We start from the raw sequence: 27910 nt of genomic DNA, 5'->3' as shown, positions 1-27910 counted from the left end.
TTCAACTGAGATAAGGGGCACTCTGTCCCCCGCAATGATTCAAAATGTCAGTCACCACCAGAGTCAGTTTTGTATTTCATTTCAACATGGGCATATACTCAAACATAAAGTACAGTACTTATTTTATGCAAAACGATACGTGACAAGTAGAATAACTTCATTACCTTTTCCTTAAATCTGGTAGACTCGCTTTGATCAAATACATTTTAGAAGACATTGGAAAAGGTTCAACATCACATCACACATCTTTATGACAAGTAAACATGAATTAAGGCACTATCATTATTTCACTATAAAATACCAATATCAACCTAAAGGGACAAGGTTGTCCCTTTTCATCAGTGAAGCATTTTTACAGACACCACCATCACACCAACCACCACCATATCATCTACTCTGCCTCATCATACTCATTCTTTCCTCAGTTCACCTCATCCAGTTCCTTATAAATCCACAACCAAAATAATTAACTACAAACAAACTAGCTAGTACTACATTACATGTTACAATACTCTATACATGGGCCGTGTGCATTTTCTGCTGGTGTATCCTGAGGTAGCTCCTCTCTGAGAACCTCTTCCCGCAGTGTGTACAGGCAAACGGCCCCTCTCCCGTGTGGATCTTCAAGTGTATCTTCAAGCGGTGCTGGTGGGAGAACCGTTTCTGACACTGCGGGCACGGGTATGGTTTCTCCCCTGTGTGGACTCTCTGGTGCCTCTTCAGGCTAGACAAATGGGAGAAGCTGTCCCGGCACAAGTGGCAGCTGAATGGTTTCTCCCCCGTGTGCATCCTCTGGTGGATCTTCACCTGATTGGGGAAACTGAAGGCTTTCCCACAGAACGAACACATGAAGCGCTTCTCTTTGGCGATGCCACCTTTACTGATTCCGTCTCTACTACTGTCACGTGTCAATGGGCTTGTGTAGCCATTTAGTGTTGAGGCACTGGCATTGTCTGAGGTCTGGTTTAACATTAGAGGAGTGTGAGGAGGATGAAGGCCAGGAAGTGTCTGTGTTGTCACAGGGTCCATGTTCCAGTTGATAGATCCTACAGAAGGCAGGCTGAAGGCAGCACCTGTTAGGGTGTTAACCTGAGGCGTCATCAGTCTCTCTGAATAAGAACTATAGGAGCAGGACGGAGCATCGCTAGCCGAGTCGGTGTCTGTTCTCTCTAGCCGCATACGGTCACCCCTCTGCCCCTGCAGACCAAATCTACGCCTTGCCCTGGACTCAGCCAGACTGTTGTCATGGAGACTAAATTCAGATGTTTTGTGTTCGACTGTCTGTTTCTGGTTGTGGTTAACAATGTTGTTCCCCAGCCCAGAGTTGAGGACTCTGTCCCATCCACTGACCTCCACTATGTCACCTCTGGTCCTGGCCTGCTCAGTGATGTTGTCCCCTGGGCCCTTGGCTGCACCAGTCTGGGTCTGGGAATCCAAGATGGCTTCCCAGTCTCCTCTGTTAGCCTCCAGCCAACCACCTGCAGGAAGAGGATAGAAAATAGACAGAAAAAAAATGTCATAAAACTCTACATATGGAGATTTTTTGTCAATTACCTGGTCAAGTTCCTACATTATAACATGTGTGTTTTGTTTGTAAACATAAGTTGCATTGATTTAATTTTATGAATGAAGAAAAATAAGAACAAATAGCCAGGCACATCACTATTCCCATTGAAGATCTATTACTGTAAGAAATAGTGACGTGCATTCAGAGTAGGCAGTGCCTTGTCATCTTCCCAAATGTGTAGTGATCTGGTACAAAATGCCCAAGTAGGCCAGGGAGAAAGGCAGCCTCACTGTGTCCCTTTTTCCCACCCTTCAAACTCAATGCAAGGCACTGACATGACTTGCGCGTCTGTTTTTTCTGCCTTATACTGCCAGCTAACGGACCTCAAAAGGCAGGCAGAGAGCTTCGCTGCCTTTCATGTGTCAATATGTCCCATTCATTTTCATTGCACTCAAATAATAAATAAGTATTGGAATGAAAAAAGTAATGGGTTAGGCAGGAGTATAGACAGAGCTTGCTCCTGCCTGTGGACGTCACGTCATCTGCCGCCTTTTTGGCGGTTATGTTAGTTTTACTGCTAGCTAAAGTAAGCTGATCAGGATGACTAACACTTTGCATCTGAAACAGTTTTCAAAGTTGGATTTTCTTGCGAAACAAGGGATGGAAGATCAAAACCTGAGCTTAGGGACCTACATCAAAGGAAGTGACAGAAAATAAATATTTTCAATCTTAGTGGTATCAACGGAAAGACTGGCTCTGTCTGTGGCAGCGAAGCTAGCAGCCGACTCTACTGCCTGCTGTTCTCCGCCAGCGACAGCATGTGGACAGAGCTGGTTACTGCGACTTCCAACAACTTGCCTATAGCACTCAACAAGCATGACAAATCTTTCTCACATCCAAAGCCAGATACGGTAGCTCTTAAGACATTTGGCAGCTCACATATAGATCTGGCATTGAATAAACAACAGAAATGGAATATCAACATGCAAAGTTTTAGAATGGGTGGCCAGTAATAAACTGTTCCTGAACACCTCTAAAACTAAGAGCATTGTATTGGGTACAAACATTCCGTAAGATCTCAGCTGAATCGTGTAATGAATGGTGTGGCTGTTGAGCATGTTGAGGAGACTAAATAACTTGTTTTTTTCTTCGATTGTAAACTGCCATTTTTTTCAAAAGTTTGCTAAGAGCTGGCAGCAAGCTTATATGTCTGCTGTTAGAACCAGTAAAGGCAGCGTTACCACTCTTGGGTAGCGTAATTACTTTGGCTTCCCTACAGGCATGAGGACAAAGATTAAAGATGTAGCTATAGAGTCAGCTAACCATCCTCAGTGGCTTTCCATCTAAGCTGATCGAGAACAAATTTTCCACCTCTGATAGCACTGGAACAGCCGCTACAAGACTTTGATAGTTTCTATGAGCAATTTGAGCTGAAAGGCAATGAACTGGGCCTGGCAGATAGAGGAACTCGTAGTAAACAGACGATCAGTGTAGAGAGGGGGCAAATCTACTACATATACTGGACAATATCAATGTTCAGACGAGAGCCAGGGTTGACCACTTTAGTGAACTTCCTTTCCTTGGTTAAGTGTTATACTCTGTATTTCTCAACTCTCAATGATGAGGTCAACAGCAACTATTTTACAAAGATATTTGATATGCCTTTGAGATACAGAGCGAGGGAAATGTGCATTAGCCGTTGCGAGTGCATAGGCCTCGTCGGACGGTTGGCTACAACTGCAATGTTTTTTGGGACCTTTAATGTACTTTTAGATTCATACATGGCTACTATGAGTGGGTATTATGTTTAGAGTTAGTGATCTAGCTAATGTGTTCGGTTTCCACATACTCAGGTGGTGAATTAGCCCCAAATAAATTAGTCTATGATATTATAGCACAGAAAATTGCTAATTAATCTCTATTGAAAAAAAATATGACAATTCTGGAGCCCTATCTTAAATTTTTTTTTTTACCTTTTCACCCCAATTTCATGACATCCAATTGGTAATTACAGTCTTATCCCATCGCTGCAACTCCGGTACGGACTCGGAGGCGGCGAATGTTGAGAGCCATGCGTCCTCCGAAACACAACCCTGCCAAGCCACACAGCTTCTTGAACACACTGCTCGCTTAACCCGGAAGCCAGCCGCATTAATGTGTCGGAGGAAACACCCTGCAACTGGCGACAACAATAGCATAAGTGTTGACCCAAAATGCATGACAATCACTGATTGCACATTAAAATATATATTTTTTACTTATTTAGTGAATACCATCTCAGTAGTCTATTAGACGTTTTAATAAAGCCCTCTGTGAATGACGTCATATTATAGGCCTACTCATTTTTTATATTGCGTGATGCGGCAAAAATAAATGGGTGCAACTAAATCCTGGCCTGGTGCCACCAATTGAAAAACCAGGGGGAAATGTTAGTCTGGAGCCCTGCTACAAGGGGAATGTCACCCATATGGAAAAGTTTTCATACGGACAGACCTCACCGCACGTCATTTGCACAGAGCCTCCAGAAAGTATTCACAACCCTTGACTTTTCCCACATTTTGTTGTGTTACAGCCTGGATTTTCAATTGATTCAATTTAGATTTTGTGTAACTGGCCTACACACGATACCCCATAATGTCAAAGTGGAATTATGTTTTTAGAAATGTTTACAATTTAATTTAAAAAATGAAAAGATGAGTCAATTCAACCCCTTTGTTATGGCAAGCCTAAATAAGTTTAGGTATAAAAATGTGCTTAACAAGGCACATAATCAATTGCATGGACTCACTCTGTGTGCAATACCTGTGTTTAACATGATTTTTGAATTACTACCTCATCTCTGTACCCCACACATACAGATAATTGTAAGGTCCCTCAGCAAAGCAGTGAATTTCAAACACCGATTCAACCACAAAGACCAGGGAGGTTTTTCAATGCCTCGCAAAGGGCACCTATTGGTAGATGGGTACAATTTTTAAAAAGCAGACATTGAATATCCCTTTGAGCATGGTGAACTTATTAATTACACTTTGGATGGTGTATCAATACACCCAGTCACACCCAGATACAGGCATCCTTCCAAACTCAGTTGCCGGAGAGGAAACCGCTCAGGGATTTCACCATGAGGCCAATTGTGACTTTAAAACAGTTAGAGTTTAATGGCTGTGATAGGAGAAAACTGAGGATGGACCAACATTGTAGTTACTTCACAATACTAACCAAAATTACAGAGCGAAAAGGAGGAACGCTGTACAGAACAGAAAATATTCAAAAACATGCATCCTGTTTGCAATAAGGCACTACAGTAAAACATGTGATAAATAAATTAAATAAATTAATGTCCTGAATACAAAGCGTTATGTTCGGGGCAAGTTGAACACATCACTGAGTACTACTCTTCATATTTCCAAGCATGGTGGTGGCTGCCACTGCATCAGGTTATGGCTATGCTTGTCATCTGCAAGGACTATGGAGTTTTTGGGGGGAGATAAAAATAAACATTAGAGCTAAGCACAGGCAAAATTCTAGAGGAAAACCTGATTCAATCTGCTTTCCAACAGACATTGGGAGAGAAATTCACCTTTCAGCAGGACAATAACCTAAAACACAAGGCCAAATATATACTGGAGTTACTTACCAAGACAACATTGAATGTTCCTGAGTGGCCTAGTTACAGTTGTGACTTAAATGAGCTTGACAATCTATGGCAAGACTTGAAAATGGCTGTCTAGAAATGATCAACAACCAACTTGACAGAGCTTGAAGAACTGTAAAAATAATAATGTGCAAATATTGTACAATCGAGATGTGCAAAACTTTGAGACTTACTCAGAAAGACTCACAGCTGTAATTACTACCAAAGGTGATTCTAACATGTATTGACTCAGGGGTGTGAATAAATTTGCTAAAATGTCTAAAAACATGTTTTCACTTTATCGTTAAGTAGTATTGTGTGTAGATGGGTGAAAAAAAAAATATTGAATCAATTTTGAATTCAGGCTGCAACACACACGCAATGTGGAATAAGTCAAGGGGTATGAATACTTTCTGAAGGCACTGTATGTAGGCTATATGCATTTCTCCCTTACCTTGCTCCCCCATCTTTAGTCCACTCAGCAAGTCAATGCTCTCTGGTCCGTCTTCTATTGTCTCCTCTTTGACCAGCAGCAGATCAGGCTTCCCATCCTCCATGTCTACTGACTGTAAGATATACAGAGTGAGAGGATGTTGGATTGAAAGCTGATATGAGCACCCTGCTATGGAACATCTTCTGATTGGGCAATGAGGGATTGCTATGAGTACTATGCAAACATGTTAGTTGATGTGATACTATGCAAATGTGTTAGTTGATTTGATTACTCGACACTAATGGTTTGATAATTCAAATGCATGGTTCCACACTTAAAACAAAAGTAATCAAGACCTGGGCCCGTATCCACAAAGAGGCTGAGTAGAAGTGCTGATCTTGGATCTTTCCATATAATCTTACCTATTATGATCTAAAATGCTAAATGCTAAACTGATCCTAGATCAGCACTCCTGCTCTGAGAGGCTTTGTGTATACAGGCCCTGACCTAATATCATACAGACAGTAGTTCACAGTGGGCTCACCTTAGTGAGACTGTGTGTGGTCCTGTGCTGCTCAGCTGGTTCCTCTGTGGGTTCAGGTGGTGGTGTAGTCTGGTTGTCCTCTACGACTATGGTCCCCTCTGGGTTCCCCAGACCCTCCTCACAGCCCTCCTCCTTCACCAGCAGCACCTCTGGACCCTCCTCCTCCTGGAAGAGAGGTAATAAATATTACACACACACACAGATAATAAACTAGGGCTGGGAATTTCCAGGGATGTCACAATACGATATTATCACGATACTTAGGTGCTATGTATTGCGTATTGTAACTGTATTGATTTTTACCCATCACTATAATAAACACACTTTCAACATGGAATGTTTACCCACCCCCAATACGTTTGAGTCCCATACCATTTCACCCAGTAAAATTCTTGTACATGCAAATGTACAGTCACCTCAAATTATTGGCACCCTTAATAAAAATGAGCAAAAAAGACTGTATAAAATAAATAATTAAAATACTGAGCTTATTATATGCTCCCAAAATTGGGAAAATTATATTTTATACTAACAGAATTGCTCAGAGAAAGATTTAACAAGGAATGTCTCTCTTCTAAAAAAGATAGGTTTCAAAATTATTTCAGTACTCCAGCACCCTACTCCTGCGAGGATAACGACACAGCCTTTTTCCAAAATGTTTTATGAGTTGGAGAACACATTGGGAGGCATATGAGATCATTCCTCCATGCATAATCTTTCCAGGTCCTTGATATCCTTTGTCTGTGCTTATGGACTGCCCTCTTCAATTCAAAAACAGGTTTTCAATGAGGTTCAAGTCCATTGCAAAATGTACATTTTGTGGTCAATTTACCATTTCGATGTGGATTTTGATATGTGCTCGGGGTTAGCTTCAGGCAAGCAGGTTTTTGGCTAAAATGTCCTGGTAGTAAAGTGATGACATTGACCTTAAGATCCCCAGGACCAGTGGAAGCAAAATAGTCGCATAACATTAAATATCTTTCTTGGAAGGCTTAATCAAAACCTTCCCAAGAAGGTACCCACCATCAATCGCTATGGAAAGATACCACTCTCGGGCGAGAGCGGGGGAGGATGACCGATGTACAGGACAGACCACTGTTATGACCACTCATGAAGGACAACCGAACAGCTAAACAATTTATTTCGGGTCTACAGATGTGTAAAGATTTTCAAAAACGAGAGGGGTCTGAAGATCTATCAGGCAAGGGGTGGCAATCGGAACATCACTGATGCACCAGGGGAGACAGAGAACCAACAGGAAAGGGAAGGCACACAACATACAAGACAATATGTACAGAACAACACAGGAGAGACCAGCCTGTGAAATCAATCAATAACAAAGTCATTTTTACATCAGCAGTTATCACAAAGTGCTATACAGATACCCAGCCTAAAACCCCAATCAATGCAGAAGCACAGTAGCTAGGAAAAACTGCCTAGGAAGGCTGGAACCTAGGAAGAAACCTAGAGGAACTAGGCTTCGAGGGGTAGCCAGTCCTCTTCTGGCTGTGCTGGGTGGAGATTATAAGAGCACATGATCATTAAGGCCCTATCGGTCTTAAGATGGCCTAATGTGTCAGCAAAGAAGGAATGGGACATGTTCGACCAAGACGTGGATCAAGTGCTGGAGGTAACACTCGCAGGAGATGTAGGGAATAATATCTGAGCAATGTCAAGTATCATCAAGAGCATAGGGGCTGACAGCTTTGGGAAAAAGAGGAAATTCAAGACGAACATCAAGCCAAGAGAAAACCGATGTCTGAAGAATATAACGACCCTAAGACGCGACCTGCGGAGGCTGAATGAGGCTTTTCACCAAGTAAGGGAGGGAGCGAAACCAGCACTGAAGGAGATCTGAGACAATCTGAGAGAGCGTATTAAGACCTTGTGCTGAGGTGAATACCATCGCAGGGACAGAAGGAGGCAGATGAAGGAGAGGACAGACTTTGCCCTTCCAGTATCTATCAAAACCCCTGGGGGACAAAAGTTCAGGAGAGCTCAAAGCAACAAAGGAAGAGGTGGAGGAGCACATTCGTGGAGTCAACAGCGACCCCCCCAGGCATGAAAATGAGCTGTAAGAGATGGCAAAACTCAAACCAATGAAGCCACCATCCCCTTCGAGGTGTTGGAACCCAGCTGGCAGGAGATTACTTTTTCAAGAAGGCCAGGAGAAGATCAGCACCAAGGCCTATTCCAAAAGAAGTTAACTCCACAAACATCAAGCAATTCCAAACCATCAAGCAATTCCAAACCATCAAGCAATTCTGAAACCATCTCACTCCTCAATGTGAAAGGTAAAATCTTCTAAAAGCTGCCTTGAACACACAAGCTTCATCTCAAAGATCAAGGACGCAAAGCGTAACCAAGGAGGCCTGGCTGTCCTGTGGCTAGACCTAACCAATGCCTACAGAACCATACCCCACAATCTGGTGGAAACCACACTCAAGACCATCTACCTGCAAGATTCCAGAAGCTCCTCCAACGCTATTTCGACAACTTCAAGATGCGCTTCACAAGTGGAAAGGCTGGAGGTAGGTATTGTGGCCACCAGAAGCCATGGATTACAGGCAACATCTGCACCGAGTTAATGGCTAAAGTTGACGCTTTCAAGGAGCGGGACACTAACCAAGACGCTTATAAGAAATCCTGCTATGTCCGTCGAACCATCAAAAAGGCAAAGGGCTTTTTCAAATCCTACTACATTGGCTCTGACACTGATCGGATGTAGCAGGGCTTGCAAACTATCACAAATTACAAAGGGAAACCCAGCCGTGAACTGCCGAGTGACACAAGCCTACTAACCTACCAGACGAGCTAAATGCCTTCTTTGCTTGCTTTGAGGAAAGCAGCACTGAACCATGCATAAGAGCACCAGCTGTTCCGGACAAATGTGATCATGCTCTCCGTAACCGATGCGAGTAAGACCTTTAAACAGGTTGTTACGTTCCCCAGCAAGTAAACCAAATAATTTTGCTCAAACAGAAGGGGAAACTAACAAAGAGTCACTGACCACAACCAAAACAAAACAGGTGGGATTATAGGAGGGGTTCTGAAAGACACTCATGGGGGTGTCCACTGACAAGTTGACTAGCAACAACTGTAACCTGAAAGAAACCCACCATGAGAGTACACAAACTTTGCCCAAGAAGAGGCAAACAAAACAAAAACCCACACCAAACTTACAGACAGGAAGCAAAGCAAAAAGTGGTCAAAACAAAAATAGGGAAGATCAGATAAAGGATTGTTTGTCTAGAACTCAAATAGGGACCGCCAACTAAAGGTGTTAACCCTCCATGTCTCTCAAGACAACTGGAGCACTGGTCCAGCCACTCTTAAATATTACCTGGGAAAGCACAGGTGAAACACCTTACAACTAACAAGATGAATAACCAGCACAGGTGTAATACATACTGACTAACGAGGTGACACCAATCAGTGTGCAAACGTGCTAATGCCCAACCTCGAAATATAAATGGCAAAGCCTGTAACAAGGTTAAAATTCACAGGGCCGCAGGACAGATTACCAGGATGCGTACTCAGAGCATGTGCTGACCAGCTGGCAAGTTTCTTCACTGACATTTTCAGTCTCTCCCTGACCCAGTCTGTAACACCTACCATCAGAACACCATAGTCCCTGTGCCCAAGAACGCCAAGGCAACCTGTCTAAATTAGTATCACCCTGTAGAGCTCACTTCTGTAGCCATGAAATGCTTTGAAAGGCTGGTCATGGCTCACATCAACACCATCATACCAGACACCCTGGACCCACTCCAATTCGCATTCCACCGCAATATATCCACAGATGATGCAATCTCTATTGCACTCCACATTGCCCTTTCCCACTTGGACAAAAGGAACACCTACGTGAGAATGCTGTTCATTGAGTATAGCTCAGTGGTCAACACCAGGTGGTGAGAATAGGCAATAACACATCCGCCACGCGACCCTCAGGGGTGCGTGGCCGTGCATGATTTCAACACCATCATTAAGAATACAGATGACACGACGTGGTAGGACTGATCACCGACAATGATCAGACAGCATAAAGGGAGTTCAGAGACCTGACAGTCTGGTGCCAGGACAACAACCTCCCCCTCAACGTCAGCAAGGCAAAGGTGCTGATCGTGGACTACAGGAAACAGAGGGCCGAGCCCGCCCCCATTCACATCAATGGGGGCGTGCCATACCAAGCTGCATCACAGCTTGGTATGACAATTGCTTGGCATCTGATCGCAAGGCGCTACAGAGGGTATTGCATACGGCCCAGTACATCAGAGGAAGGCCAGACATTTTTTAAAGGATTTCAGCCACCCAAGTCACAGACTGTTCTGTCTGCTACTGCACAGCAAGTGGTACCAATGCACCAAGTCTGGAACCAACAGGACCCTGAAAAGCTCCTACCCCCAAGCAATAAGACTGCTAAATAGTTAGTTAAATGGTTAACCAAATAGCTACCTTGGACTATCTGCATTGACCCTTTTTGCACTAACTTTTTTGACTCCTCACATACGCTGCTGTTACTGTTACATACAGTGCCTTGCAAAAGTATTCGGCCCCCTTGAACTTTGCAACCTTTTGCCACATTTCAGGCGTCAAACATAAAGATATAAAACTGTATTTTGTTGTGAAGAATCAACAACAAGTGGGACACAATCATGAAGTGGAACGACATTTATTGGATATTTCAAACTTTTTTAACAAATCAAAAACTGAAAAATTGGGCGTGCAAAATTATTCAGCCCCCTTAAGTTAATACTTTGTAGCGCCACCTTTTGCTGCGATTACAGCTGTAAGTCGCTTGGGGTATGTCTCTATCAGTTTTGCACATCGAGAGACTGAACATTTTTCCCATTCCTCCTTGCAAAACAGCTCGAGCTCAGTGAGGTTGGATGGAGAGCATTTGTGAACAGCAGTTTTCAGTTCTTTCCACAGATTCTCGATTGGATTCAGGTCTGGACTTTGACTTGGCCATTCTAACACCTGGATATGTTTATTTTTGAACCATTCCATTGTAGATTTTGCTTTATGTTTTGGATCATTGTCTTGTTGGAAGACAAATCTCCGTCCCAGTCTCAGGTCTTTTGCAGACTCCATCAGGGTTTCTTCCAGAATGGTCCTGTATTTGGCTCCATCCATCTTCCAATCAATTTTAACCATCTTCCCTGTCCCTGCTGAAGAAAAGCAGGCTCAAACCATGATGCTGCCACCACCATCTTTGACAGTGGGGATGGTGTGTTCAGCTGTGTTGCTTTTACGCCAAACATAACGTTTTGCATTGTTGACAAAAAGTTCAATTTTGGTTTCATCTGACCAGAGCACCTTCTTCCACATGTTTGGTGTGTCTCCCAGGTGGCTTGTGGCAAACTTTAAACAACACTTTTTATGGATATCTTTAAGAAATGGCTTTCTTCTTGCCACTCTTCCATAAAGGCCAGATTTGTGCAATATACGACTGATTGTTGTCCTATGGACAGAGTCTCCCACCTCAGCTGTAGATCTCTGCAGTTGATCCAGAGTGATCATGGGCCTCTTGGCTGTCTCTGATCAGTCTTCTCCTTGTATGAGCTGAAAGTTTAGAGGGACGGCCAGGTCTTGGTAGATTTGCAGTGGTCTGATACTCCTTCCATTTCAATATTATCGCTTGCACAGTGCTCCTTGGGATGTTTAAAGCTTGGGAAATCTTTTTGTATCCAAATCCGGCTTTAAACTTCTTCACAACTGTATCTCGGACCTGCCTGGTGTGTTCCTTGTTCTTCATGATGCTCTCTGCGCTTTTAACGGACCTCTGAGACTATCACAGTGCAGGTGCATTTATATGGAGACTTGATTACACACAGGTGGATTGTATTTATCATCATTAGTCATTTAGGTCAACATTGGATCATTCAGAGATCCTCACTGAACTTCTGGAGAGAGTTTGCTGCACTGAAAGTAAAGGGGCTGAATAATTTTGCACGCCCAATTTTTCAGTTTTTGATTTGTTAAAAAAGTTTGAAATATCCAATAAATGTCGTTCCACTTCATGATTGTGTCCCACTTGTTGTTGATTCTTCACAAAACAATACAGTTTTATATCTTTATGTTTGAAGCCTGAAATGTGGCAAAAGGTCGCAAAGTTCAAGGGGGGCGAATACTTTCGCAAGGCACTGTTTCTACCTTAATTACCTTGTACCCCTGCACATCAACTCGGTACTGGTACCCCTTGTATATATAGACAAGTTATCATTACTCGTTATGTATCTATTATTATGTGTTTTCACTTTTCTATTATTTCTCTATTTTCTTTCCCTCTGGATTGTTGGTAAGGTTCCGTTCGTAAGCATAGTCCACACCTATTGTTTACAAAGCATGTAACAAATAACATTTGATTTGAGAGGTCTGAACGGAGGTTAGAGATCGAGGTCAGAACGGGTCACAAGTGGTCAGCCAGCAGAGCGCTCATAGAGCTGGAGGAACGGCTGCAACACGCTGACATTGTTTGGTCGGTAAACCAATGGCAGGCTGGATCAGGGATGCAGAACCACATCAAGTTGGAAGAAAGCAGAGTGCTGAGGCATGGTGCAGAGGGAGGTCACAATGGCTGAGGAAGAAAGCAGGCATGTCAGAGCTGTAGCCATGAAAAAACAAGGCAGCTGGACACGCAGAGAGAGCGTGCGAGGCAGGGTACTCACCCGGCAACACATCTGGAACATGAAAGGGCAGCAGATTAAGTTTGGCTGGCTTGCTCTGTGTACAATGTTTTGCCCACACCAACAAACCTCCAGACGTGGCGGTTGGCAAAAAGCCCAGCAGCTCAATATGTGGACGACCGAGCATGTGCTCTCCTCCTGCCAAGCAGGTCTGACCAATGGTTATCGTTCTTTGGTCTAGAAGCACCAAGCAGGTGGTCCGGTCCTCATCACGCTCACAGTGCCCTGGGAGGAGAGAATGGAGTTGTCGCATGAGTGGAAGCTCAAATACCAGTCCCTCATCCTTGAGAGTCAGCAGAATGGATGGAGAACCTGGAAACTACCAGTTGTGGTCAGCTGCAGGGGCTTTGCAGGCCAATCACTCTGGAGAGCTCTGGGGCTACTTGGCATTGAAGGACTGGCAAGGAAGAAGCTAGTGGCTGATGTACAGTAAGCAAGCAGGCAGAAGTGGACATCCTGTTGAGTCTGCCTGAAGTGGAATGAGCGGTGTCAGAGCCAAGTAGGAAGTAAGGAGGCAAGGCTGAGTTGAGTGGTGGATCGAGGGGGTAGTTCCAGGATGCTGGTTCTGCCCTGTCGAGCCCCACTGAGGTGTCCTGGCATATAGTGTAGTCTGTAGTTTAGACTGATGTTTATAGTGTAGTCTGTATTTTCTTTTTGCCTGGTATGTACATACTGTATGTGGATTGTGTCATTTCTGTGTCTATACAGTGCCTTCAGAAAGTACAAAAAGTACAGTGCCTTCAGAAAGTATTCACACTCCCTTAACTTTGTTCAAAACATTTTGTAATACAGACTGAATTTAAAATGTATTAAATGTAGATGTTTTTGTCACTGGCCTACACACAATACCCCATAATGTCAAAGTGGAATTTTGTTTTTCAAAAATTGTACAAATTAATTTAAAATTAAAAGCTGAAATGTCTTTAGTCAATAATTATTCAACCCCTTTGTTATGGCAAGCCTAAATAAGGAGTAAACATTTGCTGAACAAGTCACATAATAGTGTTTAACATGATTTTTGAATGACTACCTCATCTATGTACCCCACACGTACAATTATCTGTAAGGTCCCTCAGTCGAGTAGTGAATTTCAAACACAGATTCAACCACAAAGACCAAGGAGCTGTTCAAATGCCTCACAAAGAAGGTCACTTATTCATAGATTAGTAAAAAAATAAAATAAAAGGCAGACATTGAATATCCCTTTGGGCATTTTGAAGTTATTAATTACACTTTGGATGGTGTATCAATACACCAAGTCATTACAAAGATAAAGGCATCCTTCCAAACTTAGTTGCCACAGAGGAAGAAAACCGCTCAGGGATTTCAACATGAGGCCAATGGTGACTTTAAAACAATCAAGGACGCATGGCAAACAAATGGCGAAAATGAGGACGTACGAAGGGAAAGTAAAGGCCAAAATTCAGCACTATTTAGTGGACAGCGCCGCTACATACGTTTACATTTTAGTCATTTAGCAGATGCTCTGGGACTTACAGGAGTTTTGGGGTTAAGTGCCTTGCTCAAGGGCACATCAACAGAGCCTTGTCTGGCTAGGGGATTCAAACCAGCAACCTTTCCGTTACTTGGCCCAACGCTCTAACCACTAGGCTACCTTAAATGGTTTAAATCATGACAAAGAGGTGGGGGTGTTAGTTTCATTTGGAAGCTTTTATTTTAATATTTACCACTGTAAAACATATTTACTATTACATTTTTAACTAACAGAAGAATGGTTCAATGAGCATTATTTAGAGACCCCCTCAAGTTTGACTTTTGTTGCATTTAGGGGAGCTAACGTCTCATTCAGGGGAGCTAAGCCCCCCCCCCCCCCCCCCCCCCGTAACTTGCACCTTGTCGTTCAATGCATGGCTGAGCGCCTATAGCATAGAGTAGGCCTAGGTTAGCCTATATCAGAAACATTTCTTCTTTCGTTGCACAGTAAAAACATTTCATGCAATTCTACTACACTTTATATCACTTTATATAAGCAGAATCGTTTTAATACCGCTGACACTGACAAACAGATCAATAAAAACGACGTTATCCATATAATAGACCTACGAGAAGGGGAGACACAAATAGAATATGACGTCCATCTAAACTGGAAGGGGAAATTATTGTCCAAAAACAAATTTAAGTGGCACTGACCCAACAATGATAAAGTGTGAATCTGCGCAGTAAACCGGGATATGGCCGATGCTCTCCGCTGATGCCAATAAGATAGGCTATACGGTTGTTCGCTCAATTAAATTTAGAATTTTTCTAACTAAAAGCAGGGGGAAAACTTTTGGTTTTTGAAGTGGGAGAGACATAACTTTTTTAATTTTATTTTCCAGTCAGATAAACACTCCAAACAGCCTACCCGACCGCTCGGAGTCGTCCACATTGTCCTAAAGCACCCCATTGCCTCGTTTTGTATCACATTCCAATTATAAAACTGGGGGGGGGGGGGGGACAAAAATGCACAGTGAAGGTTGCACCCCGGACTAAAAGACAGATGAGAGTATTTTCATTGCATTCTCTTTACAGCAATAGGGCATTTGCTTTCCACATTTTTTCCCCCGCATTTATTTTATATTGCCGGGCCATTACTTTTCACCGACAGTCGCAACTCAACAATCATCTACTTAGTATTTGCTGTGAGAGCTGCCCAAATTGCTCGCGCTGCCTTTCCTTCTGACTGTAGGCAATAAGATTTAAAACATCTACAACTAATATTTTTGAAAGAAGCTAATGATCCTCTGTGGCCAAATCATGCTTTAGCTGCCTATTTTTTTAATGATTTTATTGATGTATTTCTGTATAGACAGGAGTAGGGTAATTATATAATTTAATCAAATAGCCTTATGGACGCGCCACCTATGTGTAAGGAGGTAACATGATATCTATCATAAGGGAATTACTAGTTATCTCGCGGGCTCTGGCAGAGAAGTAGCCTATGTGAGCGCTTTAACAGTAGTCTAAACAAACAGTTAAAGTATCCATCACCAATAAATTAATGAACATCCGAGATAATAGGCGGGTTTATGCTGTGAACAACATGCTTTTATTAGCCTACCAGAATCGCCTACAAAAAAAGGTTTGTGATAGGCCTTCAATTAAAAAGGTTATAGTTCACAATAACAGGGAAAAAAATACATTTAATCACCAAAATAAAATGAAGAGATAGTAAAATTTCATGATGAAACTTTGTTTAATCGTTGAAGTGTTGGCTAATGGTTTACTAAAACATAAGGAAGCTATCTGATTTTCAATAGCACCGATGACAAATACCTATTAATTTGATGGATGATATGCGAGAACCTTGCTTAATGGATGGATTTGTTGGACGGGTTGCAAAATAAATCCTCCCATTGCAGGGATCAACTTCCCGTGGCACGCAGTTTTATAGCCTCATGCAGTCGAGGCAGTTTATTATTGTTATTATAATAAACTATTATTACCTTACTATTCAGCTATTTCAAATACTTCAAGGTATAGTCAACCACCTACTATGAGAGAAAAAAAAATATTTGGACAATAATATTGAGTGGAGTCGTTTTTATTAGCGGGAAGACGTTTTAACAAATGTCTAACTGTGTCTTTGGTAAACAAAAGTGTCACATTACATAGCGGCATATTTATCAATCAGGGCATTTGAAGCTGAACAGAGATCTTCATGCCTTCTGCCAAACCAGGTCTGATATCGCAAAGAAGATTCGTCCTGTCCTTTTGGGGATTTAGATAATCAAACACTATTTTAGTGACTGCAGATTACCAGTGTGGAGCTGTTTTTACGCACCAATAATCTGTGTTCTATTCACCATTGTGCATGCCCTTGGTGACAGTCTGTTCATTACAGATAAAAGCAGTTATGTGGGGTTTGTAGTGAGTCTCTTATAGAATGTCTGATCAATCAGTTGCCTGAGTACATCAGTCTTATAGACAGTGTAGTCGTGTACAGTTACAGCGCTTACAATTTATTTTTTATTTTTTTAAATCAGCTCAATTATGCTCTGCTCCTTGCTCGCCCACATACATGATCTGGCATTCAAAAGCAGCCATGCTTTAGGCTATCAAATAACTTGTCAATCATATCAATTAATAGAAACAGTCAATGAATGGTTGAAGCAACCATTACATGGTCTGACAAACTGCATAACAATTTAAGCGACTTCATATCTCCTTGAAATGACTTAGTATCTCATTTGAATGACTTAGCATCTCTTTTATGTGACTTTAACTACGTCATTCAAACATTATACTAAGTCATTAGAATGAGACACTAAGTTGTTTGAACAAAATACTAAGTTGTTCAAATGAGATAATTCCAAGAGTCAAATTTTAATATATTTTTTTCAGCTTGGGTTTCAGGGCTTCCATAATTCCTGTACATGCAAATGTATTTGGCGAATAAAGGTGATTCTGATTCGGAGTGCCTTGAAGGAGGAAGGACTAGCGATTGTGGTGACTGGAAGGTGAGCCGGCAGCAATGACCCCATCACATTGGTTTTAAAGCGCTGGGGGTGTATGCAGAATAGGGTAAGATCAGATGTAATATATACTAAAGACAGTCTCAATGAAAGTCTTAGAATTAAAAGTCCCATTTTGTGTACATTTTTCCCCCAGTTTATCACATTATCATGCTGATTGAGATGTGTCTGTGGTTTTCATATGGTGTATTTAAAACTTATTTGTTAAAATAATAAAGTAGTTAAATGTAAGTAATGAAATAGACATTTGTGAACATCATATTGCCTACAGAGTACAAACACAATTTGTAACAGACTTTTTAGGCTTCTATATGCCTTATAAATCACACAATGCCTGGATGCAATATTCTACGCAGGAACATTCTACACTGAAATCTGTTACTCTCGTTATTCCTAATGCATCTCTGGATATTTGTATGCTGACAACAATGAAAATTCATCTTTCTCTTTAAATTGTATCTAAACATCAGAAGCTATAGAGTGGAATGGTTACTTTCTATGTTACAGAGTGGAATGTTTTTTCTGCTGGTGTATCCTAAGGTAGTTACTCTCTGAATGGCCTCTCTCCCGTATGGACATTCAGGTGCATCTTCAGATGGTGCTGGTGGGAGAACCTCTTCTCACACTGGGGGCAGCTGTAGGGTTTCTCCCCTGTGTGGACCCTCTGGTGCCGCTTCAAGTGGCCAGCCTGGGCAAAGCGCATTTGACATTGGGTACAGCTGAAGGGTTTCTCCCCTGTGTGGACCCTCTGGTGCCTCTTCAGGTTGCCGCACTGGGCAAAGCGCATATGACACTGGGTACAGCTGAAGGATTTCACCCCTGTGTGGACCCTCTTGTGGATCTCCGCCTTCTGGGGGCAGCTGAAGCCTTTGTTACAGAACATGCAGAGGAACTGTTTCTCTTTACTATTGCCTGATGTGGCTCCCCCTCCCTGAACCTGGGCTCTAGCACTGTCGATTGAGTTCAATACCTGATCGAAAAGGACACCGCTGTGTGAATCGGAATGCCTCATCGACATGGACACTGTGTTGCGATTTCTGACCGCCTGTAAAGGGGAGTGGGTCACGACATTTGGATTTGTCTCTAAGCTTTCCCTGTAATCTAAGAAATATCTGCCTTGTGAGTGTTGTTCTCCTAAGTGAGTCTTGTCTACATTCCATGTCAGAGGAGCATCGCCCTCCACTTTCACAGTCACCTCATCTATAACCTCCCCTTGCTTATCTAGGCAACCTTCAGAGTGTACACTACTACTGTACCGGTTCCAGTCCCCTCTAGACAGATCAGTTTGTCTCTCTAAACCCATCTCTGTAGGGTAAGAAGAAGACAGATCATTGCCAGTCTCTAACGAGTCATCTGTCCCGATAGGAATTAACCTTCCTCAAACTCGGAATACGGTAAAGTAAATACTCTGAGCCGGGAGCAGTAGGACAGCCCAGCCTTTCCTGCCCCAGTCTCTCTGGATCTGACCTGTTATCAGATCCTGTGTGTAAGAGCCTTTGTGTTACAGTTAAAGTCTCCATGTCTGTCTCTGACTTGAGGACGGCGTTCAGCGTTCCACTGACCTCCGTGATGCTGCGTCCGGTCCTGGTCTGGGGCGCTGCAGCGGTGGCGAGGTCCTCAGTGACTACAGGGTGTGCCTCTCCAGCCATTGCTCCAGCCTGGATGTCTCTGCTGTGCTGTGGGTCCACTTCTCCTTCAGACCTCTCCAGCTTGACCCCAGGACCTGCAGCCTCTGCATCTGCAGACTAAAACAAGAAGAGAGGAGGTTATTACCGGTACATGAGTTGAATTGGATAACAATAACATAGGGAAGTCTCACAAGCTCCACTATGGCAGATAAATACGGATGTACATGTAAGCAAATTAATAGCTGAAGGGAGCCTTTCTGAAATAAACTGGCCACATTTGATGTACTGTAATTTTGATGTAATACCATTACACTAACCTCTATCACAATAATGTGCTGGGTTGAGGTTCCACTCCCCTCATCAACAGTGATGGGTTGGTCATCTCTCCATGTGTTGTGTCCCGCTGGCTTCACAAGGCTCCTGTGGCCTCCAGTGAGAGGTCCTTCACCTGAGAGAGTGATTGGGGATGGTTAAGTTATATTGTACACTATTGACACTGTCTACAATTGGCAAGGATGTAAGGTAACACTTCTCATAATTTCTTGATATACTATTTATTGTTCCATGCATCACATTATTTTAGTTGAGTATGAACATAGGGAATTTGGATAGAATATGATAGTTCCTTTGTGCAAGAAGTTGTTCTTAACTGACCTGCCTGGTAAAATAAAGAACACATATATTGTGCAAGATAGCTAAGTAATCAGGGGAAGTATTGTTGCATCCTGTAGCTACCCTGGATTTATAAGCGTGGCAACTTGAGCATGCTTTTAGGGCAGTCAATTTCCATGGGACTACAGGTCAGAAGGCTGATGGTTTACTATTTCTACATTGTAGAATAATAGTGAAGACATCAAAACTATGAAATAACATATGGAATCATCTAGTAACCAAAAAAAAAGTATTAAACAAATCGAAATATATTTTAGATTCTTCAAAGTAGCCACCCTTTGCCTTGATGACCGCTTTGCACACTCTTTGCATTCTCTCAACCAGCTTCATGAGGTAGTTACCTGAAATCCATTTAAATTAACAGGTGTGCCTTCTTAAAAGTGAATTTCTTCAAGTGCAGTCACAAAAACCATCAAACGCCATGATGAAACTGGCTCTCATAGGACCTCCACAGGAAAGGAAGACCCAGAGTTACCTCTGCTGCAGAGGATAAGTTCATAGAGTTATCAGCCTCAGAAATTGCAGCCAAAATAAATGCTTCACAGAATTAAAGTAACAGACACATCTCAACATCAACTGTTCAGAGGAGACTGCGTGAATCAAGCCTTCATGGTCGAATTGCTGCAAACAAACCACTACTAAAGGACATCAATAAGAAGAAGGGACTTGCTTGGGCCAAGAAACACGAGCAATGGACATTCGACCGGTGGAAATCTGTCCTTTGGTCTGATGAGTCCAAATTTTTGATTTTTGGTTCCAAATGCCACGTCTTTGTGAGACGCAGAGTAGGTGAACGGATTATCTCTGCATGTGTGGTTCCCACTGTGAAGCATGGAGGAGGAGGTGTGATGGTGCTTTGCTGTTGACACTGTCAGTGATTTATTTAGAATTCAAGGCACACTTAACCAGTATGGCTACCACAGCATTCTGCAGCGATATGCCATCCCATCTGGTTTATGCTTTGTGGGACTATCATTTGTCTTTCACCAGGACAATGACCCAACACACTTCCAGACTGTGTAAGGGCTATTTGACCAAGGACAGTGATGGAGTGCTGCATCAGATGACCTGGCCTCCACAATCACCTGATCTCAACCCAATTGAGATGGTTTGGGAGGAATTGGACCGCAGAGTGAAGCCAACAAGTGCTCAGCATATATGGGAACACTTTCAAGACTTTTGGAAAACCATTCCAGGTGAAGCTGGTTGAGAGAATACCAAGTGTGTGCAAAGCTGTCAAAGGCAAAGGGTGGCTACTTTAACACTTTTTTGGTTACTACATGATTCCATGTGTTATTTCATAGTTTGATGAAAAACCATTGAATGAGTAGGTTTGTCCAAACTTTTGACTGGCACTGTACATGACACCACACCCTCTCATTGCCCACGCCACAGACACTGACAGTTCAGATTAAGGAAGACATCCCATATAATAACCAGCGGGACCCAGGTGTCATGTCATCAATGCACAGCATCAAGCCCATGCCCTTCACGGATACGTTCCATGACAGGGCAGATTAAACCACACAGAGCAGTGGGGGTGGCAGAGAGAAACACGGAGATTGAAGGTGTGTGTGTGTATCATGGCAAAGTTCACAGTCATTTCACGCTGTCGATATTAAAACCAGTTAAATGTAACTAAAAGTAATCCAAAATGTATTCTACATAATCCCCAAAAGTAAGTATTTATCATGAGAGGGCCATCAACAATAACTAGCAATGCTGCATACTCATAGAAAGGTATCCTGTGAGGGAGTTGTGTGGCAGACCCTGGTTTAAAAGAGCAGATATCTACTCTGCCACTTGATCATGTTTTTGTTTTTAGCACTATCGATTTCTGCGGGGCTTGAAGGTTGAGGGTTCGAGCTGCACTCTCTGCCTGTTTCATTACAATACTATCCAAAAACTGACCAATACCCAATTCTGGGTACACATCTTAACACATGCGCAGATGTGAAAGGGGCGACACTCCCCACAGCCTCAGCCTAATGCAAAATGTACCTCTTGCCATTCCTCTGCATCGGTCAAGGATCTTGACACTACTGGGACGACTGGTGAGGACGCGCTCTCGTATTGTCCTCTCTGCGCGCTCCCGTGCCACCTTCAATTCTAATTGTTGTAGTTTCCTCCGCAATCCCCTGTTTTCTTTCTGGCTTTGAGTTATTTCCAAACGAAACACTGCATAGTCGTCGTCTACGAGTTTACAGATCTCTGCCACGGCTGTATTCGCTAGCATCTCCATGATGGAGGCAATTTGAGTGTGAAAAATCATACAGTCAGCCATTGTTGTTAGCGAACGTTAGCAGCTAGCTAGATAACATCATCAACCAAGTTCCGTCTCCAACGCGAATTAAAGACTACCTGGGGTAAGTATGTGCAGCGCGGTTACATGTCATATTTTGAGTTCAACGGTGCCAATAAACGTCTAAATAACAAAAACGCTAACGTGGAACTTGTTCTTGCTCACTACACTTCCTTTCACTAAGCCTGGTTACGTTAACTTCGCACTAAATCTTATTGGTTGGCGTCATAGCTAAAATGCTGAGGTTAAATGGAAAAGGAATAGGAATTCGCGCTGTTCGTTTAATTACGGTACTGCTTATAACATTATACAAACTCTCCTATTCATGATCACTATCTTCAAAGCTCAGACTAATTTAGCAAGAATAGAGTATAATTACTTTTTTCCATCCTCCGTAAGGTAAATATTACACTGTCCTTGTTCTAGCCTAGGTTTACGGGCTCTAAAAACAGGTATTCAGACAAGCCTGTTTCAAATGAAAAGTTAAATGGTTTATGAGGGGTATCTGACCAAGACACTATACATGATATGTAGAGCCCTATGAAAACGGACGTAATCACAGATTCCAGACTTTCAAACTTAATTCACCAATATTTTTTAAAAAATGTATCAAATTAATGATAAGACATGAAAAAAAGGCATCAGTGATTTGTATTTTCCTGCAACTTCCTGAAACAGGAATGCCCGTATGTGTGCCTAGGTATACACTTTGTGTAGCCGTTAGCAATGATGCTAATGATAACCTTCTAATAGAGATGGAAAGCCTTAACATTTTAAATTAGGTTTTTGGTTAACTACAATGTAGCCTAAACCAACCTGGCTTGATTATTTGCATCAATCCAGTGGCCATTTGTTTAGAAGACTCTGCAATCACATGAGCACTACAGAAACATCACAACCAAAAGATAGTCTCTTGCTGGTGAACACTTGCATTAAAAGGGTAACTCCACCCCAAAAATCAAAATATCAAATATTTTTCCCGAACCTCAGGTGGACTATTCAAATGTTGTTTTTCTATTTAAAAAAGTGATTTTGAGAGAGAACCTGAAAAGGACACCTGGAGAAATTAAACTGAGAAAATGATTTTATTGGATTAAATATGTCAGAATGGTTCCCAGATAGGCCCTGTGCACATCTCAAGCCACACGGCTCCTATTTTGCCCTGTTGTGGACACTCCTATGTCTGATAAGGTTAGTCAGGAAGGTGAAGCTCTTGTAACAGTTTGCACTTGAAGAGCCTCTCCTTATTGTGAACGGTCTGGTGTTCCTTCAAATACTTTCCCCTAACAAACCGCTTCCCACATGTGCAGCAGGTGCACGACTTGTCGGCGTCCGTCCTAATCCTCGGCCTCCCACATCGTGACCCAATAGCACCAGAGGAGGTAGAAGCAGGAGCCACCACCCTCAGGTTAGTTTTTGAGCTCCCTTCTTGACCTCTAGCCCTTGTTTGGGTGTTGTTGGGATTGTGTGCTGGGGGGGGGGTGTCTCCCACCTCTCTGTGAAGGCTGAAGCCCAGGGTGACCTGCTCTGTTCATCATGGATACTATGGTGTTTGTATCATAGGAAGGGTCTATCTATCAGCCCCAGGCTCTGCTCCATCCCTGCACTGAGACTGTGAAGAGAAGGGTCTGGGCTGCAGACTGGATCACTGGAGCCTCTGTCTCTCTGATGACCACCAGGACTGAGGTTGTTCAGTCCACCTGTCCACTGGTTGTGTTCTGTGTGGTGGTGGAGTCTCTGTCCCTTGTGGTTCGGTCCTGGTTCCGACTCGGGAAGGAAGAGCGACGGCTCCTGATCCAGGGTTCTGATCCAGGGCCATGGCTTATGACCAGCCACCTCAGAGGTCCACTCTCTCCCGCCAACAAGACTGGATATCAACAAGTCCTCATGGCCTGCAGACTGTAAACACAAATTGTACAGAAGATCATATACACTGAGTACTAATTGACAGACTGACCAGGTGAATCCAGGTGAAAGCTATGATCCCTTATTAATGTCACTTGTTAAATCAGTGTAGATAAAGGGGCGGAGACTGGTTAAAGAAGGATTTTTAAGCCTTGAGACAATTGAGACATGGATTGTGCATGTGTGCCATTTAGAGGGTGAATGGGCAAGACAACATTTTTGAGTTCCTTTGAATTGGGTATGGTAGTAGGTGCCAGACGCACCGGTTTGTGTCAAGAACTGCAACACTACTGGGTTTTTCATGTTTAACAGTTTCCAGTGTGTATCAAGAATGGTCCACCAACCAAAGGCCATCCAGCCAACTTGACATAACTGTGGGAAGCATTGGAGTCAACATGGGCCAACAGGGAAAGTCTTAGAATGAAAGTCCTATTTTCTGTTTATTAAACAAACACGTTTTAAATACACCATATGAAAACCACACATACACATCTCAACTACAAATCTGCATTAACTTAATGAACTGCATAAATGTTCTCATTAAAAGTGTTTATTGATGGCCTCCCGAGTGGAATCAGTGGTCCAAGGCACTGCATCACAGTTGTGTCATCAGAGATCCTGGTTCGAGTCCAGGCTCTGTTGCAGCCGGCCACAACCGGGAGATCCATGGGGTGGCACAAAATTGGCTCAGCATCACCCGGGTTAGGGGAGGGTTTGGCCGGCAGGGATGTTCTTGACCCATCGCGCTCTAGCAACTCCTGTGGCGGGCCGGGCCCAATGCACGCTGACATGGTCGCCAGGTGTACGGTGTTTTCTCCGACACATTGGTGTGGCTGGCTTCTGGGTTAAGCGGCATTGTGTCAAGAAGCGGCTCGGCTGGGTTGTGTTTCGGAGAACTCACATGACTCGACCTTGTCCATACAGGAGTTGCAGCAATGGGACAAGACTGTAATTGGACACCAGGAAATTGGGGAGAAAAAGTGGTCAAAAAATAAATAATAAAAGTGATTATTGAAATTTGTGAACAAGAGTGTCTTTAGTGTAGGCTAAATTATGTTGACTTTTTAGGCGCATTTATCCCAAAATGCTCTTTGATGTTGTGGAAATTGATCTACGTCATCTCGCTGAGTCTATCTTTAGGGCAGGGTTTGATCTAAACTTCAGAAGCCATTGAATGGAATGGTTACTTTCTATGTTATAGAGTGGAATCCTGAGGAAGCTCCTCTGAGAACCTCTTCCGACAGTGCTTACAGGCTATTCCGTGTGGACCTTCAAGTGCCTCTTCAGATGGTGCTGGTGGGAGAACCTCTTCTCACACTGGGGGCAGCTGTAGGGTTTCTCCCCCGTGTGGACCCTCTGGTGCCTCTTCAGGCTGCCAGCCTCAGCAAAGCGCATGTGACATTGGGTACAGCTGAAAGGTTTCTCCCCTGTGTGGACCCTCTGGTGGATCTCCACCTTCTGGGGGCAGCTGAAGCCTTTGTTGCAGAACATGCAGAGAAACCGTTTCTCTTTACTATTGCCTGATGTGGCTCCCCCTCCCTGAGCCTGGGCTCTAGCCATGTCGTTTGCATTCAATACCTGATTGAAAAGGACGTGGGCGTGTGACTCAGAAGGCCCCATCGACGTGGACACTGGGTCGCAATCCCTGAGAATGTGTACAGGGGAGTGGATCGCAACATTTGGATTTGTCTCTAAGCTTTCCCTGTAATCTAAGAAATCTCTGCCCTGTGAATGTCCGTCACCTAGGTGACGATCTGGATTCCATGTGAGAGAAGCGTTGCCCTCCACTTTCACAATTACCTCATCTACAACCAGACATTCCCCTTTCTTATCTAGGCACCCTTCAGAGTATATACTACTGCTGTACCGGTTCCATTCCCCTTTAGACAGATCAGTCTGTGTCTCTAAACCCAAGGGCATGTTGCCAGGGTCCATCTCTGTACTGTAAGAACATGATGGATCATCAACGCCAGTGACTAGTGCGTCACCATCTCCACGGGAATGAACCGTCCTCTGGATCTGGTGAAATACCGGTAAATACTCTGAGCCGGCTCCGGGCTGCGCTGGGGCGGTGGTGGAGTCCTCCGTTGCTATAGGGGGCGCTCTAGCCGTTCCAGTCTGGATGTTTATGCTATGCTGTAGGTCCTCCTTTCTTTCAGACCTCTCCTGCTTCACCCCAGGACCTGCAGCCTCTGTATCTGCAGACTGACACAATAAGATAGGATGTTATTACCAGTACATGATTAGAATTTAATAACAATATCATATGGAAGTCTTACAAGAAAATGTAAGCAAGTGAATAGCTGAGGGGAGCCATTCTGAAATAAACAGCCCACATTTGATTTACAAAGTAACTCATATTTTATGCAACACTATTACACTAACCTCCATCACGATAATGTGCTGGGTTGAGGTTCCATTGCCCTCATCAACAGTGATTGGTTGGTCATCTCTCCATGTATTGTGTCCTGCTGGCTTCACAAAGCTCCTGTGGCCTCCAGTGAGATGTCCTTCACCTGAGAGGGTGATTGGGGGAAAATAGATGGTTAGGTACCGTCAATGCTCAACACTATTGTACACTATTGACAGTTTTGACACTGTCTAGAATTGGCAAGGATGTAAGGTAACACTTCTCATAACTTATTGATATACTATTTATTGATTGTAGAGATCGACCGATTTATGATTTTTCAAAGGCGATACCGATTATTGGAGGACCAAAAAAGCAATTACAGATTAATTGGCTGATTTTTCATATATATATATATATATGTGTGGCAACCCTAAGTCTAAATATTGCTGTTACAATGCACACCCTTCAAATGTTATGTCATAATTATGTAAAATTCTGGTAAATTAATTAGTCTTTGTTAGGAAGAAACACAGTTCGCAACGAGCCAGGTGGCCCAAACTGTTGCATATACCCTGACTCTGCTTGCACTGAATGCAAGAGAAATTACACAATTTTCCTAGTTAATATTGCCTGCTAACATGCATTTATTTTGACTAAATATGCAGGTTTAAAAATATATACTTCTGTGTATTGATTTTAAGAAAGGAATTGATGTTTATGGTTAGGTACATTCATGCAACGATTGTGCTTTTTTCGCGAATGCGCTTTTGTTAAATCATCAGCTGTTTGGCGAAGTTGAAGTAGGCTGTGATTCGATGATAAATTAACCTCTCTTGAGTAGGGGGGCAGTATTTTCACATCCGGATTAAAAGCGTGCCCAAAGTAAACTGCCTGTTACTCAGGCTCAGAAGCTAGGATGTGCATATAAGTTTCAAACTGTTAAAATTCTATCTGTGAGTATAACAGAACTGATATGGCAGGCGAAACCCCAAGGACAAACCATCATCAGCCATGTGTAGTTAACTAGTGATTATATGAAGATTGATTGTTTTCTATAAGATCAATTTAATGCTAGCTAGCAACTTACCTTGGCTCCATGCAGCCACAAGGTTCTTTTGACGCTGCACTCCCGTAACAGGTGGTCAGCCTGCCACACAGTTTCCTCGTGGATTGCAATGTAATCGGCCATAATCGGCATCCAAAAAGGCTGATTACCGATTGTTATGAAAACTTGAAATCGGCCCTAATTAATCGTCCATGCCGATTATGTTCCATGTATCACATTGTTTTAATTGAGTATATAATAGGAAATGCAGTAAATCAAGAATCTGGATAGAATATGGTGTCTTTGCCCAAGATGGCTAAGTCATCAGGGGAATTATTAGTTACAGATAATGTGATTTAACCCAAACATTTTGGTATCCATTGTACTGGGAGTTACAGGTCTGGCTATACAAAACGTCTGCAGAGATGTTGTAACAAAGCTGGTATTGGCAATACCATCTTCGTTCTCGATTTGTGGAAATAGTGTCATAAAATGTCAGTGTCCAGTGGCAGGGGGTCCGTTTGAATTTATAAAATGTGTCAAAGACTCCATGACGTACTCCATGAACTAATCCAAGAATGTGTACTCCGACAACTTGTGTATTTCAGGTGGGGGTCCACCTCAAAGTGCTGCATGACAGACACCTGTCTCATCAATGAGAGAAGAATTGAAATAGACAAGATGGTGGCGCACACATTGTTGGATTACAAAATGGAGCAAAAC

At 42.9% G+C, this 27910-nt stretch overlaps 4 protein-coding genes and 1 long non-coding RNA gene across 7 annotated transcripts in view; 1 reads left to right on the top strand and 4 right to left on the bottom strand.

Moving 5' to 3' along the window:
- LOC110533183 (protein krueppel) overlaps positions 1-27910 on the bottom strand; it is a 260240-nt gene that overhangs the window by 209812 nt on the left and 22518 nt on the right. The gene's annotated exons all lie outside the window — the stretch shown is intronic.
- On the bottom strand, positions 67-22088 carry LOC110534728. The gene is made up of 6 exons (XM_021619663.2): positions 21584-22088; positions 19228-19358; positions 18845-19027; positions 6119-6283; positions 5596-5707; positions 67-1478 (listed from the first exon to the last, which is right to left on the bottom strand). Exons 1-6 carry the CDS (start codon positions 21864-21866, stop codon positions 514-516), a joined length of 1839 nt encoding a protein of 612 aa, XP_021475338.2. The 5' UTR covers positions 21867-22088; the 3' UTR covers positions 67-513.
- LOC110534723 (zinc finger protein 271-like) lies at positions 17122-18838 on the bottom strand. The gene has a single exon (XM_021619659.2). The coding sequence runs from the start codon at positions 18583-18585 to the stop codon at positions 17827-17829; it is 759 nt and encodes a 252-aa protein (XP_021475334.2). The 5' UTR covers positions 18586-18838; the 3' UTR covers positions 17122-17826.
- LOC110534733 lies at positions 21600-23589 on the top strand. Its single transcript, XR_002475160.2, has 3 exons — positions 21600-21948; positions 23195-23292; positions 23448-23589. It is a non-coding gene; the product is annotated as an uncharacterized LOC110534733 (long non-coding RNA).
- LOC110534706 (zinc finger protein 19-like) lies at positions 23287-26542 on the bottom strand. 3 transcript variants are annotated; one of them, XM_036934539.1, is made up of 3 exons: positions 26175-26542; positions 25821-25994; positions 23287-23783 (listed from the first exon to the last, which is right to left on the bottom strand). In XM_036934539.1, the coding sequence occupies exons 1-3, from the start codon at positions 26178-26180 to the stop codon at positions 23442-23444; spliced, it is 522 nt and encodes a 173-aa protein (XP_036790434.1). In that variant the 5' UTR covers positions 26181-26542; the 3' UTR covers positions 23287-23441. The 3 variants fall into 3 exon arrangements, with proteins under 3 accessions (XP_036790434.1, XP_021475314.2, XP_036790432.1); XM_021619639.2 differs by having other exon boundaries at positions 23647-23783; positions 25041-25994; positions 26175-26536; XM_036934537.1 differs by lacking the exon at positions 23287-23783 and having other exon boundaries at positions 24211-25994; positions 26175-26535.

The sequence above is a fragment of the Oncorhynchus mykiss genome, chromosome 10 (genome assembly GCF_013265735.2).
Source record: "Oncorhynchus mykiss isolate Arlee chromosome 10, USDA_OmykA_1.1, whole genome shotgun sequence".
Taxonomy (NCBI): domain Eukaryota; kingdom Metazoa; phylum Chordata; class Actinopteri; order Salmoniformes; family Salmonidae; genus Oncorhynchus; species Oncorhynchus mykiss.
Note: the sequence above shows the minus strand (reverse complement) of the source record. Positions and strands in the feature narration are given on the sequence as shown.